Source organism: Glandiceps talaboti, chromosome 8, assembly GCF_964340395.1.
Source record: "Glandiceps talaboti chromosome 8, keGlaTala1.1, whole genome shotgun sequence".
Taxonomy (NCBI): domain Eukaryota; kingdom Metazoa; phylum Hemichordata; class Enteropneusta; family Spengelidae; genus Glandiceps; species Glandiceps talaboti.
In genome coordinates this window covers 19,925,446-19,945,846 of record NC_135556.1, presented here as the reverse complement: position 1 = coordinate 19,945,846, position 20,401 = coordinate 19,925,446, and the positions used below count along the sequence as shown (strand labels likewise).

The 20,401-nt window shown below is 34.8% G+C and overlaps 1 protein-coding gene across 1 annotated transcript in view; it reads left to right on the top strand.

The window, feature by feature from the left end:
* Window positions 1-13,339, top strand: part of LOC144439317 (prokineticin receptor 2-like) — a 40,349-nt gene extending 27,010 nt beyond the window's left edge. The window contains exon 2 of the mRNA XM_078128597.1: window positions 12,640-13,339. Within this exon, the coding sequence (XP_077984723.1) occupies window positions 12,640-13,339 (700 nt within the window). The remainder of the gene's footprint in view (window positions 1-12,639) is intronic.
* The last annotated feature ends 7,062 nt before the right edge of the window (window positions 13,340-20,401 follow it).

The following is a 20,401-nucleotide window of genomic DNA, read 5'->3' as shown; positions in this document are numbered from 1 at the left end:
CAAATCTGATGTACAACAATGGGTGTTAGTCTATAGGCGTGAAAGTCAACGATTCGTCATATGCTGCCATCTGTGTTAGCTTGCGCAAACTATTTAAAACGAGTTCCCACACTTATATAATGCTATTAATTCCAGTAGCGCTGCAAGCAGACTGGTCTTAATGGTTATTTGTAGATGAGTCAGAACCATTTATGATAGTATTGCTCCATAAATAATAATCAAATCCAATGTTCATTACGCCCTACGACCAGGTTACAGAATGTTTTAAAGATAGAGAGTGCAAATAAATTGTTGTAAACGATTAAGATAAAATGTTCCGAGTTAGTTTAGTGGAAACTCAAAAGTACCGTCAAACAACATTTCACAAGCCAAATGATCCCAATTGTACTGAGGCATGTTTACTCTCAGATTGACACGTTGGCATCGTGAAAACATGAAAAAGATTAAAAACAAGACTTACCCTATTAAACTATATTGAGAACAATCATGAAATCATACGGTTCCGAATATTTAAGTCACAACATGCCTCCACAGTAAATGATTTTATCATGTACACCATAAATGATAATGCTTTTAAGTGAGGCAGAAGAGAAAGTCTACAACAGCAGACGGTAACAAGCGGTACATAATTGGGGATTACATAGAAACGATTTTAAATACAGGTAACAAATTCACGTGTGCGTGATGAAATTCTATCATCTTTAATTGCAAGTGTTTCTTGATGGTAGTAATCGTGCTTAAAGGGGAATGCCACTCCAGGAAATGAAGCCATTATAATGAAGTATCATCTACATAAAGCCATTCCATGATTTTACATATATAACCTACAATTACTTGTGATTTCAGGAAAACATCAAGTTGACTCTGTACCTTTACAGGGTGTCATCAAAAGCAATGTATTCCAGCTGCACCATGGATATTCATGAGCTGTTTTTAATATAACTTTGAATATATTATACTTCACCCACGCAAACATGCATTTTTATGCATTTTAAAAATTGAACCCCCCCCCCCCCAACTATATAACTATATCTCGTTTTCTTTTGAGTCAAAATATGCATTATACGAATAGTTTCATACATTAAAATAACGGCAGCTAGCCCTATATCTGAACCATACACTTTGGCATAAACACAAGTCTGTACACTCGTATCTAGTTCAATGTCGTAAATAGCTGTTATCAATACTGACTAGGAAAACTAGTCTACATGCATACTAAGCTGCACGTTAGACTATAGATTGTTTAGGTAATGCGATAAATGGTGTTTATGTCTCATACCGTGTTATAACAAGTCGTGCTACAAGCAAGTCTTTTAGATTGCATTTGTCTGGTATCAGAGATACAGTAACTGTAAAATACACACATTCATCAAAATTAGAATATTTTATTGTCAAGCCAAGTCTTCGTCTTTATTTGGGCTTGTATATACCATCCTTATACATTTAGTTTAGGTTTGAACTAGTCATTGAATGCATAACAGGGAGTGTATGTTTACTCTATCATTTTCAAGACACTTTCCATACGTCTTTCTCCTGAGAAATCGGATACCAGCTGTAATGAAGGCAACCTCTTTAACAAACACCCTTCTCAGATATGGCCATGAATATACATGTATTATTTGAGAAAGCTGCACAATACACTGTTTAAAGCGAATTTGTAATTTGATCGTTTCTCGTACGTAATAAGAACATGTAGTAAGATAGCCAGTCCCTTGTAACATCAAATTTGTTTTTGGACCAAATTTAGTGCATTACAGAATACTAAATTGGCAACATTATAAAGCGTTTGCTCCATTATAGCGAACAGCTGTACGTGTATGGTGATAAGAAAAATAGATTACAAGTCATCAGCTAAAAATGGAGTAGAGACATGATCCCCCATGTCTCCCTTTCGTCTGATAGTATTTATTTGACAACCTTGTATAGATAAACTTGTCATTCATATTAAACCATATGCCAGATGTTAGATTATGACTTCATTATGTAATCGACATTATCTGATGTGTAAAGCATCGGAACAATATTTGTGAGGTATCATGACATGTTTAGCATGAATTTTCAAATTACTCCATCGTTCACAATAGATGATTGACATATAGTCAGAAACTATGAGTAAACTTTTTACACAGAAATGGTTAAAGGGGAATGCCACTCCAGGAAATAAACCCAATTCCACGCATTCTGGAGAGCCATATCTTGATTTTACATCACATACATTCCGTGCGATTGCCCATGTGAGTCAGCAGACATGCACGTGTACAAGATTAACAGAAAATATTCATAACTCGTAATTGCGTGTTACCTTCACATAAATAGTTATGAATATGTATTGTTCGTGTTATACAAACTTATGCAGTAAAAAGTGTCAAAATGACCATGACGTCAGCCTTTCTATGCTCATTCATTCATCATCCAACTAAATGTTATGTTATTAGGGAACAAAAGTACCGGCCAAAGTCTGGTACATCTTGTGAAGTACCAACAATCTACAGCACCATATCAGTAATCGTCATTGTCATTAGACACATAGCCTATTCTGTCTGTTTGATTTGAGTGACCATAATGATCTCCGTTTGAACCATTGATCACTAGTTCAAAGGGGCACAAAAGTAAAGAACAGTACAAAGGTGAAGTGATTGCTGATGGCATGACAAGACATATATATCGTATCTTACAGTCTATTTATCTCGGTTGCATTAACTTTCCCCCGCTTGGATTCAATTCCACATAGACCAAGGAGTGCATTCGTGGTATTGAATAATACATCTATGAATGACTGCGTCGTGACATGTCTATCTCATTACTTCTCACATATGGCTAAAGTGCACTGTTGCATTAAAGCAAACATTCTCTAGTTTTGATGCTCCAGTCTATATAAATATGTATGATTACTGTACCATGAGTTGTTAACTACTGCTAATGACTTGTCAATCGCTACTTATGTACGTGACTAGTATTCTCTATTAAACCTGACCGTAATAGTTTATTCACGACGTATGGATACTCACGATATGCTTTTTTTATTTCTTGTTCATGTATCCCAACCTTATAAATATGAAAAGGCGCAGTTCTGACCGTACATCACCCCTATCTTGCTTAGGAGTCACTACAAATAGACACACAGTACATATTTCATGATGCACAAGTATGCTTACGAGAACATTTGCACGTCGAAGACAGAACTTATGGTGATTGGGTCGATGCTTGTTATCGTTTATGAAGAGGAACTGAAACCTTGGTGTTCTTTGAAAACAATATTTTCAATAGAGACTTTCTGTAATATATTGAATTAAATGGCTTGTAGAGGCTGAATGTGTATGCTGTAACCTATGAGTTAATCCACTGCAACTTCAGATGACCATGGCAGTATTATTTGGATATCGACTCGCCTCGGCGTACACTGGCACACTAGCTATCAAAGGATGAAGCAAGACAGACACGTGCGGCCACACACAGAATATATATATATATATATATATATATATATATATATATATATATATATATATATATATATATATATATATATATATATATATATATATATATATATATATATATATATGAAATGCAAAGAGGAGCGTAATACTCCCATTGCTGGCAAAATGTGTCACCAATTAACTGTCAATATAGCAATATAGCAAACCTAAACACAGTCAACGTGATGCACCGTAACAGATGACAATAAACCAGTGGATACATGTACAGCTATCTATATATTACAAACCAACACATAGCTGGAGCAGTTCGCGACCAACCAACACATGGCTGGAGCAGTTCACGACAAATCAACACATGGATTGAGCAGTTCTCGACAAATCAACAAATGGATGTAACAGTTCATGATAAACCAACACACAGATGTAACAGTTTCTGACAAAACAACACACAGGACTGGTGTAACAGTTTACGACAAACCAACACGTACATGTAACAGTTCTTGGCAAACCAACACATGTAACAATTTGCGACCAACCAGCATGAAGATGTAACAGTTCGCGACAAACCCACTCATAGATGTGACAGTTGCGACAAACCACCACCTAAAGGTAACAGTTTGCGACAAACCACCATGTAGATGTAACAGTTCGCGGCAAACAAACACATAGATGTAACAATTCGCGACAAACCAACATGAAGATATAACAATTCGCGACAAACCAACATGAAGATATAACAGTTCGCAACAAACCAACACATAGATGCATCAGTTCAAGATGACAAACCAACACGTGATAGATGTGACAGTTTACGACAAACCAATACATAGATGTAACAGTTTGCGACAAACCAACACATAGCTGGGGCAGTTCGCGACAAACCAACACATGGCTGGAGCAGTTCACGACAAATCAACAAATGGATGTAACAGTTTTTGATAAACCAACAAATAGGTGTAACAGTCTGTGACAAAACAACACACGGGTGTAAAAGTTCACGAAAACCAACACGTAGATGTGACAGGTTACACTAAAAACTCATAGATGTAACAGTTCGTGACAAACCAACACATAGGTGTTACAGTTCGTGATAAATCAAAACACATGTGTAAAAGTTCAAACCAATATGTAGCTATAACAACAGTTCAGGACAAATCTACACATTTGTGCAACAATTATTGAAAGTAGTAAGTTATTAAAAGTCTTTTAAAAAGTTAAGTTTAAAAAAATGTTTCGAGCTACTGCTCGTTTTCAATGTTTATACGGCTAATAATTCATAATTTTAAATAATATACTTGATGCAATAGTCCCTATTAAATATTTACACCTATACAGACAGTGACACCGAACAGATCTTGGCAGAAATACAATGTCACTCGCCTAAGAGTTCTTGTTTTGTTTTTTTCTTTCAAGTTTTTTATATTTGATTAACATGAAAGGTTATATATAATAGCGTAGAAAAGTATATCAAACTTTTTTCATTGTATCTTGAACTGTTGATCGAAATTTGAGTAAGCTTGCACTTAGTGATGTTGCTTTCGCCCAACTCTTGCTAGGAGAGCACACTAAGAGATTTAATTCTACCATAGCAAATATATAGAGACATGATGACGTCATCCAATCAGTGACGTCACTTGACGTAAAAGGCCATGTATGTCGCAGTGTACTTATCTTTTCAGACACCAATCCTAGAAAGTGTTTGAATATTATGGGACATGTCAGACGGTTTAAACAAGATTGTACAACCTTGTTTTTCATATTTTCTCGGTGGGTGGTCTTGTGTAAAACATTCTGCCTACCATCTGACCACTATATCAACTTGTAATTGAATTTATACAAACCCTGTATGAATAATTATTAAGCGACTTTACCTTTCGTTTAAATGAAAGAAGTGACATTATTGCACAAAGTTCCGATAAGGTCACAGTGTTGCAATGATTACTGAAAGAACTAATAGTAATGTAGAAGATTACAACAACATATTTTATCATACTAAATGAACTAATACTACTTTTGAATATGATTAATAGTTTATAAAAATGTAGGCAACATGACAAGTTGACTTGTCGGCAAAATATTTTCGTCAAATTCATGAACTGTCAAAGCAATTACTTTATGGCATAATTGGTTATGTTTCAAAGGAAATTCATTTTAAACGTGTTCTTTTGCTTAAACATGTTCTTTGATCGCAAATATTTGAGGACAAGAGTAAGAAAATGACATTTGAAGGTTGAGAAGTCCGAGTAATTACTGTCGTGCGTTTGGCGTAAGGATATGATTTTTCGTAACCATGGTATTATCGTTTGTAATAATAATCACCAGATTCCATGACATTTCCTTTTACTATTGTAATAATTCACATACATCAGAAGCAAACCACTGACGCCAACGTATCTTGCATATTTTGTTACAAATTAAGTCGACCGTTCATGAATGATATAGGTATTTGTTGATATAGGTATTCATGAATGATATAGGTATTGATGGAACTTTGTAATTTCCAAATGCCTTAGAAAAGGGTAACTATGTTTACTTTGTAAAGGAATATCACATTGATATTAAGACAGCAAAAAGGTTGTTTCTTCAAAAGACAGGATAGGAAAGAGACATGATTATTATTATAGTATCTATAAAGATGAAAAGGAATTCATCTCATGCAAGAGCTATTTCATGTAGTATTTGCCAGAGAGAACAATTCATCAAACAGGCTTTCAGTGGACTGTGTGGGTAGATCAAATTGCATATGTTTATACAAGACGCAAAAACTGTGCCAACATCACTTTTCTCGCTCACCAGATGTTGTTGTTGCATAGTACTTGTACACACTTGGGAGCAGTTTTGGGTAAATCGTAGCCCCTTGGCTCCCTGACTTTTAAATTATCGACTACTATTTTCCTTTTAACTTTCATTCGAGGCCATATTATTTGAGCGATATTACACATCTTGACAAAGTACACAAATCGAGAGAAAGCTTTCTCGTTTCATTAATATCCAGAAAACATTTTAGCTGCATGGTAAGCCGTAGATGATCCATGTTCTTTCATTTGTACATACGAAAGAAAATCATCCAACAACTCTAAAAAGATTAGTTCGTCATTTTTCTCCGAATAGATTAGTGTGTCAAAATTTCTAAATGTTTAAATAATTGAGACATGAAATATTTTGATAACGCTACAAGCAAAATACATGTTCATGGCTGGTTTAATTCTTATCAAACTTCACAAAGGAATGCTGAAGGAATGCTGAAAGGAGCCTGACTGCATTTAATACTCAATTACTTATGTTGATAACTGATCTCTTACAACAAATCCGATTGTTTCAAAACTTGCATTTTTCTGTAAATTGAAAATCCAGTATTGTGAGGGGTTTGTATATGTAAAACTTTTACTTCTGATTTCTTAGGCATAAACAAACTTTTGAATATCGTAGATACAAGTATATACAAAAAAAATCATCAGTATCCATGTATATGTAATCTTGTTAGTGTGAGATCCAAAAGAGAAATACAAGTACCTAGCATAAACCATGATATAAAATCTAACATTCCTTAGTATCCTACTTGTATACCTTCTTATCATAATGATTTTGTTTTTCGATAAGGGAGTACCCCACCCACAAAGTCGGCATTGTGGCATGGAGGGTAGCAATTAGAGTACATTTAAACATCCACAAACTTGGCATTGAGGCTATCAATTGGGGTATATTAACCCATCCACAAAGTTGGCATTGGGGCATTGAGGCTATCAATTAGGGTATATTAACCACCCACAAACTTGGCATTCTGGCATGGAGGGTATCAATTGGCGTACATTTACCCACCCACAAACTTGGCATAGTGGCATGCAAAGAGGGTATAAATTGGGGTATATTAACACACCCACATTTGAAGTTGGCATTGTGGCATGGAGAGTAGCAATTGGGGTATATTAATCGACCCACATACTAATAATAATTTTTGATAATTAGGCAATATCCTTTCATACTAAAAGAACGCACATAATACATTTCAGATAGTTCACTACATGCATTGATGACAAAGAAGTGCAATGTATCCTTTAAAGCTTGTTTATTCACTGTAGGTTAATGGTTCATTTTGATAATTAGTGATTAGGCAATATCATAAGTATACAATCTTCAAAGTGCATATACGTCATTGTGTAGTTTCATATACAAAGTAAACTTTCATTTTTAAAATAAAGGGTACACCATGTATGATAGCTATAGCTCTGAATGATGCATTCAAACGATGCATGTAGGAACACGAATCGATGGTTTTGCCCTTAAGGGAGGGATTCAGTTTACATGTGGTTCTAACTTGCGTAGACTGCAATCTTTGAGCTGCTAAACATGTTTAGTACGCGTATTTAACTTCAAAAGCCGATAAAAAGGTTAAAATGTCTGATGGCGTAACCCGTCGGTTTCAGAAACTTGGTTAAGTGGCCGAATCGAAGGCTAAGGCTTACCGTTTAGTTTTACTCCTGGAGGAATGACCGGTTGTCAGATCGGTGTCTCATCGGTAAATACCTCTAGAGGGTCTTGTATATCTTTATAGAATTAGTGCATTGTTCTCAAATGTCAATGTAGAGTTTGTTTTAGACACCAAGAAATGAATTAAGGTTTTACAAATTAAATATATGTATACAAGCAATACTTACATAATTACAAATGAAATTCCCATTACTGTTTCCTTGATATTACTGCAATTTTCTGTCTGGTCATCTCATTTTTCTATCACAATTAATTCTTTCATTCCCTTTCGTACCACAGCGAATAAACCGTTTGTTACACAAGCTATCGAAAGCGTAGCATATAAGTCGATTCTTTACGAAAGATTACTTACAAGGTTTAGTAATTACCCTTGCAATTTCTCATTTATTTTAGGGGCATCTGTCTCGTTTCACCATTGAAAATACATGACAATGAAACATGGCTGTAATGATATGATAATTAATGTCATCTAATGTTACATGTCTTCATTTTGTCTTATAATTAGCATACGTTTGACGATCCGATTATACCCAAGTACGTCCGTATAATACCTTGTACAGTAACAACCATTATCTCAACAAACCGCAGCAGAATGGGTGTATTTACACTTTGGGGTCGGCATATTTGTTATTCCTTGGGGAACTCCATCTGATCTATTTTATATTGTTATTTTCTCAGCACGTGTGATAAATTTTACATCATAATATTCAAGGTTGGGTTATTTTTTAACAACTCACACTTTACAAGTGAAAATACTGGAAACTAATAATTATGTTATATTATATCATATTATATAAAAAACAGCAATACCTGGAGACAACAACTTTCCCATGTCACTACATGGGAAAATTACTAAAAGTGTTATTTCAAAAGTAGTTATCATATCTACATAAAACTTTTATACATACCATAATTCAATGTTGAGTATTAAATGAAGTAATTTGCCACTTGTGGATTGGTTACCGTGGTAACCAAGTTGTGTAATAATATTTACTCATCTACTTTAAATCAAACGTTGATACACACCATAATTCAGTGTTGAGCATTAAATGGAATAATTTTACCATTTTACCATGGACAATGAGCGAGTTCAGGATAAAAGGTGTTTGCAATCCATCAGCTAGCCTGTCCACAATGTAGCGCTGTATGCCTGTGTTAGTTTTCGTCTGCAGCACGTACTGCGAGAACTAGCACAGTCACAGCTACAGCTCCGCGCTGTGGACAGACTAGCTAACGGGACGTAAACGACTTTTATCATGAACGTGCCCAATAGATAGGCACAATGCCTTCGAACAAAAATTTCAAGAAACATACATGCTAGCCATAGACGTTGGTAATCTCACTCCACGTCTATGATAGTATAGACAATCGTTTACCGGTCTTGAACAGTTCCCACAATGCATTAACACTTATCAATAATCAAATTGAACAAGCATGGCGGCGCTGTTTCAATAGGAACCAAAACACTTCACAATCAGTCGATATAATTATTGAACGATAGTACAAGAACTTTTAATTTTCAATCGTCAATATGACTGGATTGAAAACGCACCAGTTCGATCTGACGAATCATGGACAAAGGTCTAATACACGAATGGTGCAACAGGTGTTAAGAACACACTTGGTAAATCAATAATAATCAATGATAATCAATAAACCACTTCTGACAAACTGCGTGAGAATGATAACAGAAGAAACTAATAAAAAAATTGAATTGCTTCGATTGCCAGTTATAATCAATGATTGACCGCTGTTTTCAAACTAGAGGTATCTATAAAAACAAATCTTTCTCTGGACTGCCAGCCGATATAAATTTAGAAAGTAGTTCATGAAAAAGGGAAATCCAATGGAAAAACCAAGGTATACTTCATTCGCTGGTTTGGTTTGTTTGTTGTTTTAAGTTGACGTCTTTTCCTGGTATGGTTGGTCTGCTATTGTACTTGTCTGTAGTGAATATTGCCAAGGCTTCCTATTATTAATACAATAACTTCAGTACGAAACCATTAGTTCTTTATTTCCATTGATAGTGGGAAGTATTTCTCAAACTTAGTGACATAACATTTCGAAATATGTGCATCGCGATATCGAATGGAATTGCGGTTTCTATCAACCAACTGTTTTTGTTCTGTTTGTCAATGACAACAATGTCCGGAAGCGTGTGTTGGTGCTGAAATGTTTCGTCGTTAGAGTCAAACAGTGTGGGTTTTAACAGAATGTCTGTGTATGTCTCATTATCAGCATTACTATCTTGGATTTTCTTATATATTATATTAACTTCGATTATGTCTTTGTTGATACAGTTTCTGGAATTGTATGCAACTAATAGCGTATGGTATTCTGTTTCTGATGGATGTCGACATATTTTGCATGATTTTGTATATGTAGTTGGGTAGTGCATGGACACGAGGCCTTCACACTGGAGTAGTTGTAATCGACCTCTCGCTACAAAGGGTCTTAGTTTGTCGTCGATGTTGTGATTATTCAGGTGTGCGGCTGACAAGGAGTCGTTGGTCTTTCCCGCATCCTGAAGTACTCGCCCCTGTGACATTGCCTTTACATATGCTGCTTGTTGCTGTAAACTATGCTGTGTGTATGTAGAGTAGAAAGATCTAGCTGATTTGAATGTTAATGAAACCTTTGTCGATATGCAATTCCAAGATGTAGATCTCATCCACTTTTAGCAAAGATATGTCTTCCCGTTTACACATTTCAAGTATTAAAACTGACCCATTGCGATTTGGGCCAATTTACCCCGAAGTGTTTTACAAGGTTGCCTCTGTCGTCAAGGGTAAATCCTGCAAAGTTATTGGTGACGTCTGTTGCTAGGGTAGCTTTCCGTTTTTGCATATGTAATGACAGTGATTGACGGGCTGCATGACGCACGTTTGGGTCATCATTGTTGAGAGCAATACATAGTATGACAGGTGTCTGGCATAGAACATAATATGTGGATTAATTAACCCCAGTTCTCCTATAAATGACTTTGCTGTGACAAAGAACGATCTTATTGACGATGAGTTCAACTCAAGCCAATGCCTAGCATAGCCTACGATTGTGTCTTCGATTTCCTTTACATTAATTCTTTTCTCTGAAATGTAGATTCGGGTAGTAAAAGTTAAGTTTTGACATACACATCACATTTAATGCAGATAGTTTCGCAAAGGTTGGTAACATTGATGCGTCTGTTTTGTTGATAGTATCTTTAAAATCATTGATGAGTTTGTTAACTTGTTTGTTGTTAGCAGAGTTTTCAATGTTTGTGTCATATCCAGGATATGTCTATGGCTGTTTGCGAACGCATATTGGTATGGGTGCATTTTGGATTGCCACTTGTGTATTAACAGTTGTTGTATTCCTTTTCCAGTTATTACCACTTCGCTGGCCGTGAAGTAAACCACATTTGCTTACATACATACATACATACATACATACATACATACATACATACATACATACATACATACTTACATACATACATACATACATACATACATACATACATACACATACATACATACATACATACATACATACATACATACATACATACACGCACACACACACACGTGCGCGCACTCATATACATACATACATACATACATACCTGTGCGTATACGTCACATGTCCTCATTGATATAATATTGCGCAATAGACGATTCGGATACTGTTTGTTGACAGAGACTATACATACCTGTTCATGTGTAGGCAATGGTTACAATGACCATAACTTTGATCAATCACGATCAGCCTATAAACGAGTTATCGTTAGAAAGGTCTGTAAATGGACTTTGATGATAACATTTCGAAGGACATATAACACATGTATTCAGAATCGCCGATTAAAGATCTTATAGCAGTAATCATATTTAGTGGTACTTAAGTTCTTAAAAGGTTTGCTCAGAAGGCCGCGTCGCTAGATACTCAACTAACGGAGTAGTAATTTTATTAACCCCAACATTCATGTTCTCACCGAATTCAATGAAGTTTATCATTAAATTGTTTCATTTTATCTTTCCCAATATCTTGAATGAACGACTCTTAACTTTTTCCTAATATATAACAGTGTTGGCAAGGCAACGGCCATAATGAACAACGATAGTAATGTTCCACCTCAGCATGAGGTGGCGCTATTGATCAGAGAACAGCATGTGAATACCTTGTCACTTCACACGCAAAAAGTTATAAGTTAATAGTCTACTGTGCATAAACACTATGTAAGTAGCATTCAGAATAGACGTGAATTAAAATCAAATCTAGATATATGGTTTAGGACTAAACTATTGTGGTTGTATTGAAATATTACCTATACAACTACAATGTCGGCATGAGTCCGAGACATACTTCAAGTTTCTCTTTTTGTGAAAATGGATGAGTATTGTCCTGCACCGGTTACAAATACAGTAGTGTATTTCAGAGGTTTTAGTTCGTAGTCTGGTTTGTATTGCGGAAAACTATTATGATTGAGACAACTTGATCTTGTATTTAGTCCCGAAAATACTCTATATTAATCACATAAAGCATGTTGTCATGGTAAATGCGGTTCTAAAAGACCCGGAGGCAACTGGTCCGGGGGGGGGGGGGGCAACGGGCCTGATTCCGGCAAATGCAACCAATTGTTTTCTTGAAATCTCCAACCTTTTCGACTGTACACGACTTCTGTTACTTCGACCTTATTTTAAATAATTGTTTGATATACTTTTTTCTTCTGCAGGTATTACGTTATTACCAACCCAATGAAACCTCGCTTGTCAAAGAACTGTGTCGTCTTGATATGCGTGTTAACTTGGTTGGTATCGTCAGTCATCAGTATACCTACAGCAATGAACATTGAGATGACTGACCGTGCAATCGATCGTGATGGTAATCCAATCACATACTGTGGTGAATTCTGGGGAAACGTGACGGCGTCAAGAGCATACATGCTATTTCTAACCGTATTTGAGTATCTGTTACCCATGGTAACAATGGCTGTTGCCTATTGGATGATTGTCAGGAAGGTCTGGTTTAGACCAAATGTAGGCAACTCCACACCTCGTCAAAGGGAGCTTGTCTGTGGTGGCCGCAAGAAAATGATTCGTATGTTAATAATTGTGGTTGCCTCCTTATGTCTTTGCTGGGGGCCTTACTATGCTTACAATACGGCTGTACACTTCAACGCAGGCATCCTACTGGAAAGGAATAACAACATGACGGGATATTACATCGTAGAAGCCATCGCCATGAGCAGTTGCGTTATGAACACCGTGGTATTTTACCTGCTGAATGAGACTTTTCGACGTGAGTCTCTTTGTCTCCTAAGCAAAATGTTTTGCTTCAAAGTGACCATCAATGGTGGTGCTCTCAACGTCAGCTATACGAAAAATGCCACACGGACAACTGGCAAACTTGGAACCACAGACGCTAATCTTTAAACTAAAGTTGTTGTTTAGACTTCCTTGGTCCTTCATAATCAATTTAGATTGAAAATCAATTCTTCGTGGCGTAATTATGAAGTCAAAGACGAAACATCAAATTGGGTCATGCATAGATAAGACCAATTTGAACATTTTGAGTTTTTGCTACGTAAGATACTTTTTCAGTTTATAAAAACCTAATACCAATAAGCAAAGCGTTTCCTAAGCTATACTAATGAAGTCCAAGGAAGTGACTATCCTGAAATAAGCTGTAAATGTGGCTATAGTATCTAGTATAAGCCAATGTTATTAATGTGGCTTGGTTTTATAATAATGGAACATTAACCACACAAATTATTCAGTCAGTCAGTCAGTCAGCCAGTCAGTCAGTCATTAGTTCGTTCGTTCGTTCATTCATTCTTTTATTCATTCATTCATTCATTCATTCATTCATCCATTCATTCATTCATTCATTCATTCATTCATTCATTCAGTCTCTCCATACTTTCTATAAAGCAATGTGAAATCCATTTCAATATAAATCCTTTGACTACTAAGTTTACACTACTATGTGTTATGGTCTATTATAGTACAAAAAATATGTTGCCTTGGTGTTTCATGTATGTGGCACATGATGTGTTGACACAAAGCTCCATACATTTCAACTCCAGACTAACAATAACAATAACAGACACAACACACATAAGCCGGATATTTTACCCAGTCATGTCAAAAAGTGATATGCATTGCTATTATTTTACAGTGCAGTAAACACAGGCTTCTGCTGAAGACATGGACTTCATGATTTTAATGGCTTCAATTGTTTACTTCCCAACTGATAATCAACATGATAATTTGTCTGCTTCTCAGTACATCCCCCATAGTGCGCGATACATCAATAATTGTTTATTTTGTATTTGAATGTGTTTGATCGAGTGTGTGTAATAAAATGTCATGTCACATGAGTGAAACGCCAAAGCAACACCGTTTGTAGTGAATGTATGTCAAAAGTATCAAATTGTCTTTTTCAACTAAACACAACATTAAGGATTCATGCTACCACTGTTATCCTACATTGAGTGTAAAACTGTAATTCCAATTCGCTTGAAACAAGGGAAACAGAAATACAGTCGTTAATAACTTTTATGAAATTTCTTACTTTACAAAATGTCTTACATAATATACTGTTTGTTATTTATGAAACATAACTCGTTGGTTCAAATTGTCGTTTCAATTTTTGATAAATCTTAACAATTAAAAGGGGTTAATGAACTTGAACGACAAAGTACATGTAATTGTATATTTTAAAACGACGTTGCTGGATTCAGTGTCTCACATAGCTGTGGCCCAAGGATGGTTAAATTGGCAGTAACGTTTACTTTATCTCGTCTGTATTTCTATTTGCATTTATTATCGTAAAATGTACCTAATACTTATTAAAGAACATTAATGCACATTCAATAAATACATAACTAAGTAATTTTACTACAACCCTTTGAGATGGAAATCATACACATACTGATTCTACAATTCACCCCGAGCTATCGAGATATTCTAATACAATTAGTCTTTAGGTGTTGACGCTAAGATAATCACAAGTGAGAGAATATACTTAAATATAAATGTACTTTAACACTGGACCAATGAGGGATGACCCTCACTGGACTTCTTGGGAGACAAGTGTTTATATACTTAAAGAACTATCTAGTATAAATAAAGATTATTATTATATATTGCAAGTAACATTATTATATCGATATAACAATATACAGATCTTTTATTACAGTAAGTTTATTTGTCAAATATCAACAATGTTACATGTTATCTTATATATACTATTTTATCACACATATAACATATACGCACCACAAATCACCAAGTACGTGGTTTAATACATATGTATTACATTGCTAGCCGAAATTTATACATTCAATTTGTGTATTGTACTGATGCCGTTACTATTATTGTGCTGATATATCGTTGGACATAGTGTCATATAAACGAATGTACAGAATAATTTTACGTTTCGTGTTTGTACGTATAGTATACGTCTATGAAATGTCAAATATGTAACTATATCTGTTGTGCTATTTGATCTGTTGATTAAACATATTTGCACCCGATAAGCGTATAATATCAAGGTTACTATGTGGTCACACACTGGATAGCCTTCAGAGGCTGAATAAAATTCAACGATTTCGAGTTAAGAAAAAGTGTCATTTACATGGAAAAATTAGCTATATATTGTCTTTTCATATCCTTTCAATTATGTTAAACTTGTATATTATAGAATATGTTATTATACATGCAATCATTCAATAAACTTTGAAGTGTCAAAATCTTTGTATGTGCAAGCCGCTCCATGGTTTTTAAACCTTACCTAAAAAAGATTTCATGTGACTTCGAGTAGGAAATTGTCAGACAAGTGACCTTATTCACATGGTATGTGTTTCAGACGAGAGAAACATGATAACACATACATACATACATACATACATATATACATACATACATACATACATACATACATACATACATACAAAAGACATACATACATACATACATACATACATACATACATACATACATACATACATACATACATACGTTTCGTGTACATACTTATTCACATGGTATGTGTTTCAGACGAGAGAAACATGATAACACATACATACATACATACATACATACATACATACATACATACATACATACATACATACAAAAGACATACATACATACATACATACATACATACATACATACATACATACATACATACATACATACAAAAGACAGACACATACACATACACATACAAAAGCATAATACAACCATACGGAAGGTAAACAAAATGTGTTACAGCATTTGATTCTCACTCTTTAAGTAATTCTCAAAGCAGCATTCTATAAGTTACAAGAGCAAGGAAATACTAGCGATATCATTCAAGTAAGATTTCGGATGTATATATATGTATGTATGTATGTATGTATGTATGTATGTGTGCGTGTGTGTGTGTGTGTCGCTGTCTGTCTGTGGACCCGATATCTCAATAACTACTGCATCAATGCTAATGAAACATCATCCGTATGCTAATATAAAAAAAACTAATTAGGTTTTGGTAAACATCCTATGAATGATAATGCATAATTCATAATAACTAACCATTATCAGTTATTAGACTATATCTATATAGATTACATGAATTGACGATAACCAAGGTATCTTATACTACTTGGTTATCCGATTTAGCTTGATGGTGTAGTCATTTGCATAATTAATGATTTCTTGTAATTAGGCAATATCTTATGAGTGCACGTTTCAAATTTCACAAATTTCACAAATATCAAAGTACATGGGTTCGATATAGATAAGTGAAGCATTTTCGCTAAATGTTTAATAGATCATTCGCATATTTAATGATTTTTGGTAATTCGGCAATCTCTTGCGAAGGCAAGCTTCAAATTTCATAGAAATTGGTACATGCATTGATGATAACACAGCACACATGTCCATCATCGCTTGATGATATAGTTGTCAATTTCATTTATCCATTTGCATAATTAACGAGTTGTGCAATATCTTAATGCTTGTGCTTCAAATTTCATATGACTGGGAGCATACATTGACAAGCAATGAACATGTGCTATCTTAACAACTGACAAAAAGACACAGATAGGCAGAGAGTGTAATCCATTGTTTCTTATCACATACATATACAGCTGTTCACTATCCTGGAACTGAAGTTTTATAATGTCATAACACGTGTTCCAAAACCAAATCTGAGACAGGCTATTTTAGTACATGGTTTGATTACACCTTACGAGAAACGATCATACTCTGGGGGTCTATTTCATGAAATTACAAATTCGGTGCAGATATCTCAAATTAAAAATTCATGAACAATATAGTGGTGTTCTGAGACTCTGAGGGGTGTTTGTCAAAGATAACCAAGTTAAGGGAACAGCTAAAATGGGTGATATTGCCTTCATTATAACTGGTTTTCAATTTCAAAATATCTTGAAATAGATAAGGTTTAAAGAAAAAACATGTTATGCATTCAATGATGACTTCAAACCTAGCCTAAATATATAGGAATGATATGACTACAAACCCCAAATACAGACATTTACTTTAATTTTAACGAATGTGTGTGTTTTACAGTATCTTTGATGACAGTGCAATCTAAAAGACTTACTTGTAGGATTGCTTAAAGTCTACTTTTTTATAACACTGTAAATGAGACATATACTTCATTTATCACATCCTACATAATCTATATACTAACATGTGCTGCTTAGTATGTATGTAGACTAGTCTTACTAGTTAGTATTCATAACTGCTATTTACGGCATTAAACTACATGTAGATAGCCGATGATTAGCCGAATCTAAGCTGCAAGGGGAGAGAGAGAGAGAGAGAGAGAGAGAGAGAGAGAGAGAGAGAGAGAGAGAGAGAGAGAGAGAGAGAGAGAGAGAGAGAGAGAGAGAGAGTGGGAGGGAGGGAGGGAGGGAGGGATAGAGACAGACAGACAGACAGACAGACAGACAGACAGACAGACAGACAAAGAGAGACAGACAGACAGACACACACACAGACAGACAGACAGACAGACAGACAGACAGACAGTCTGAGACAAATATATCCATATAAAACGAATATACAGGTATTGTTGAATATATGTTTTTTTAAAGTAGCAGGAAAGATATAGAAAATGTAAAATCAATGTACGTGAAAATTACCCAATCACTTGTTCTACGTTATATTACATGTATCACTGTTTCGAAACCAAATACAATTTGTATTCCAAATGTATAATATCTATACAATTGCCTTCAGTCATTACAAGGGGAAAGGCAAGCTTTGCGTAAGAAGTGATCCTCCTCCGATTCCATTTTCTACAAAGTGGCCCTACGTCAATCTTCTCTACATAAATACCCCCCCCCCCAACACACACACCACCCCAACCAACAACATTGTTTTTTTTATATATGGTTTATTATTCTGTCAGACATGAAAAGGGACAATAATTCAAGAATCAATAGTAAGGAGTCTATGCCAACCCTGCCACTTTGACCACATCGATAATTTTAAAGGCATTAGTTATTTTCACCTACTGCATCAATTAATTCCCGTGGTTTGATCTAAGGCCTAATTTTAAAAAATGTGTGGTTCTGACTACGCTTAATTTTAGAATAGGTGGGATAGGTAGATTCTTTTCATGTGTGAGTGTCTAGTTCAGGTAGGTATGTTTTCTGTTGTTTTCAAAAATTAATGGTCTCTGTGTTATCGTTTTCTTCCCATAAGATGTACAGCCATTACAGATTAGAAGAACAGTTTTATATTGTCTTGTTACTAAGTTTTTGTCAGTTTCCGCATCCACTATTTCTGGCGAGACTTCATAATTTTTGCAATTTTCTTTTTTTCTTTCTCGAATATGTAAAAGTAGCGGAAGCGTAATTACGCGTTCAAAATCAGTTAAGTAAACACACAGTGTTAAAGTTTAGAACTCACAGCATTAAAAGTAGACGTACAAAAATAACACACCTTGAGCTACACATCTCTGTTATGGGTAGTGTTCAAAAGTAAAGGTTGCACAAAGCACATGGTATAACATTTAATTTGGCAAAATGTTCGTCTCTTTCGAATATATTTCTAGGTCTATTTTTACTAAAGTCAACAAAATATGCACGAAGCTTGGCCATGACGTGCTAAATGTCCACCTTCTGAAAGGTAAGTGAGCAAGACAATGTTAAACTTCTGGTATTCAATGTACATGCCCAGGTGTATTTCGTAGCGGATGTCAAACACAGCTGAGTTGAATTGGACGTGGTAATTGAGGTCATTATTATTGATGGTGATAATATTATTAATGATAATGATAATAGTTATAACAATACTACACTAATTAATGATGATGATGATGATGATGATGATAATAATAATAATAATATGACGAAATGGCAATATACAAACAGATAGTATGCGCCCTTCCCCTACAATACATAAAGAATCTTATGACCCGAAATTATGGTTGCCATAGTAACACGGGCCCAAACCGTTTCAACTAGACAATACGTGGGGAAATTACTGAAAGATTGGCTATTTCAAAACCAGTACTCATGTCTACGTAATACATTCATCCATACTATAATTATCCCATGATCAGCATTAAATGAAATAATTTTACTTTTATTTTTTTTGTTAATATGGTAACCAAAATTGTGTAATAGAAAAATATACTATGAAATTCCCTGATCAAGCAAGTATATGAATACATTGGTTACTTCAAGTGGTGAATCGAAGTGCACCATCGGAATTTCATTGATGCCATGGTAACGCGAAAATGAAGAAAATAAGAAAATTACTTTTTCTGCCTACCTATATCATAGTTACATAAAAGTTCCGCCTTGACAAAAACATTTTCAAAAGTGAATTCAATGGTCACCATGGTAACCAAACAGTGAATTTGATAAGCCAGAATTTTTGCAGAAAGTTTCAAAATTACAAATTAGCATGCCCTAAAGTTTTCCCGAAGAAAAGCTCTTAATGATATGACGAAGAATGCATTTAAAGTGCATTTTCAGTTTTGAACAGTCACTTTAATATTTTTATTGAAAGGGTTACTATGTTTATTGGTGTTGGTTATATATGTACTAATAATATATGTAACCATAATAATAACAACAACGACAATAATGATAATAATAATAATAATAATAATAATACGAAGAAATATACATTACAAATAATAGTATTGTAATACAATCTAATATGAGTAATAATAATAACAATATTACAATGAATCAACCAAGTACAGTACAGTAGTGTAATAAGTAATGATCAAAATTTCGTTATGAGGGTTCACATCAAGTAACAAAAACCATGATAAACATGGGTCCGAAAATATTTTTTGTCACTCTATCTTACTCTGCCCTTAATGTCTATAGTATACAAAGGCCATACATATAGTAATGAGTTTATTTGCTATTTATATGATAGACACGAAAAACAAACATATTTTACTCTTTGCTTGCAGCCCATTATAACGATTGTTACTCTGACCTTAGCCTAAAGGAA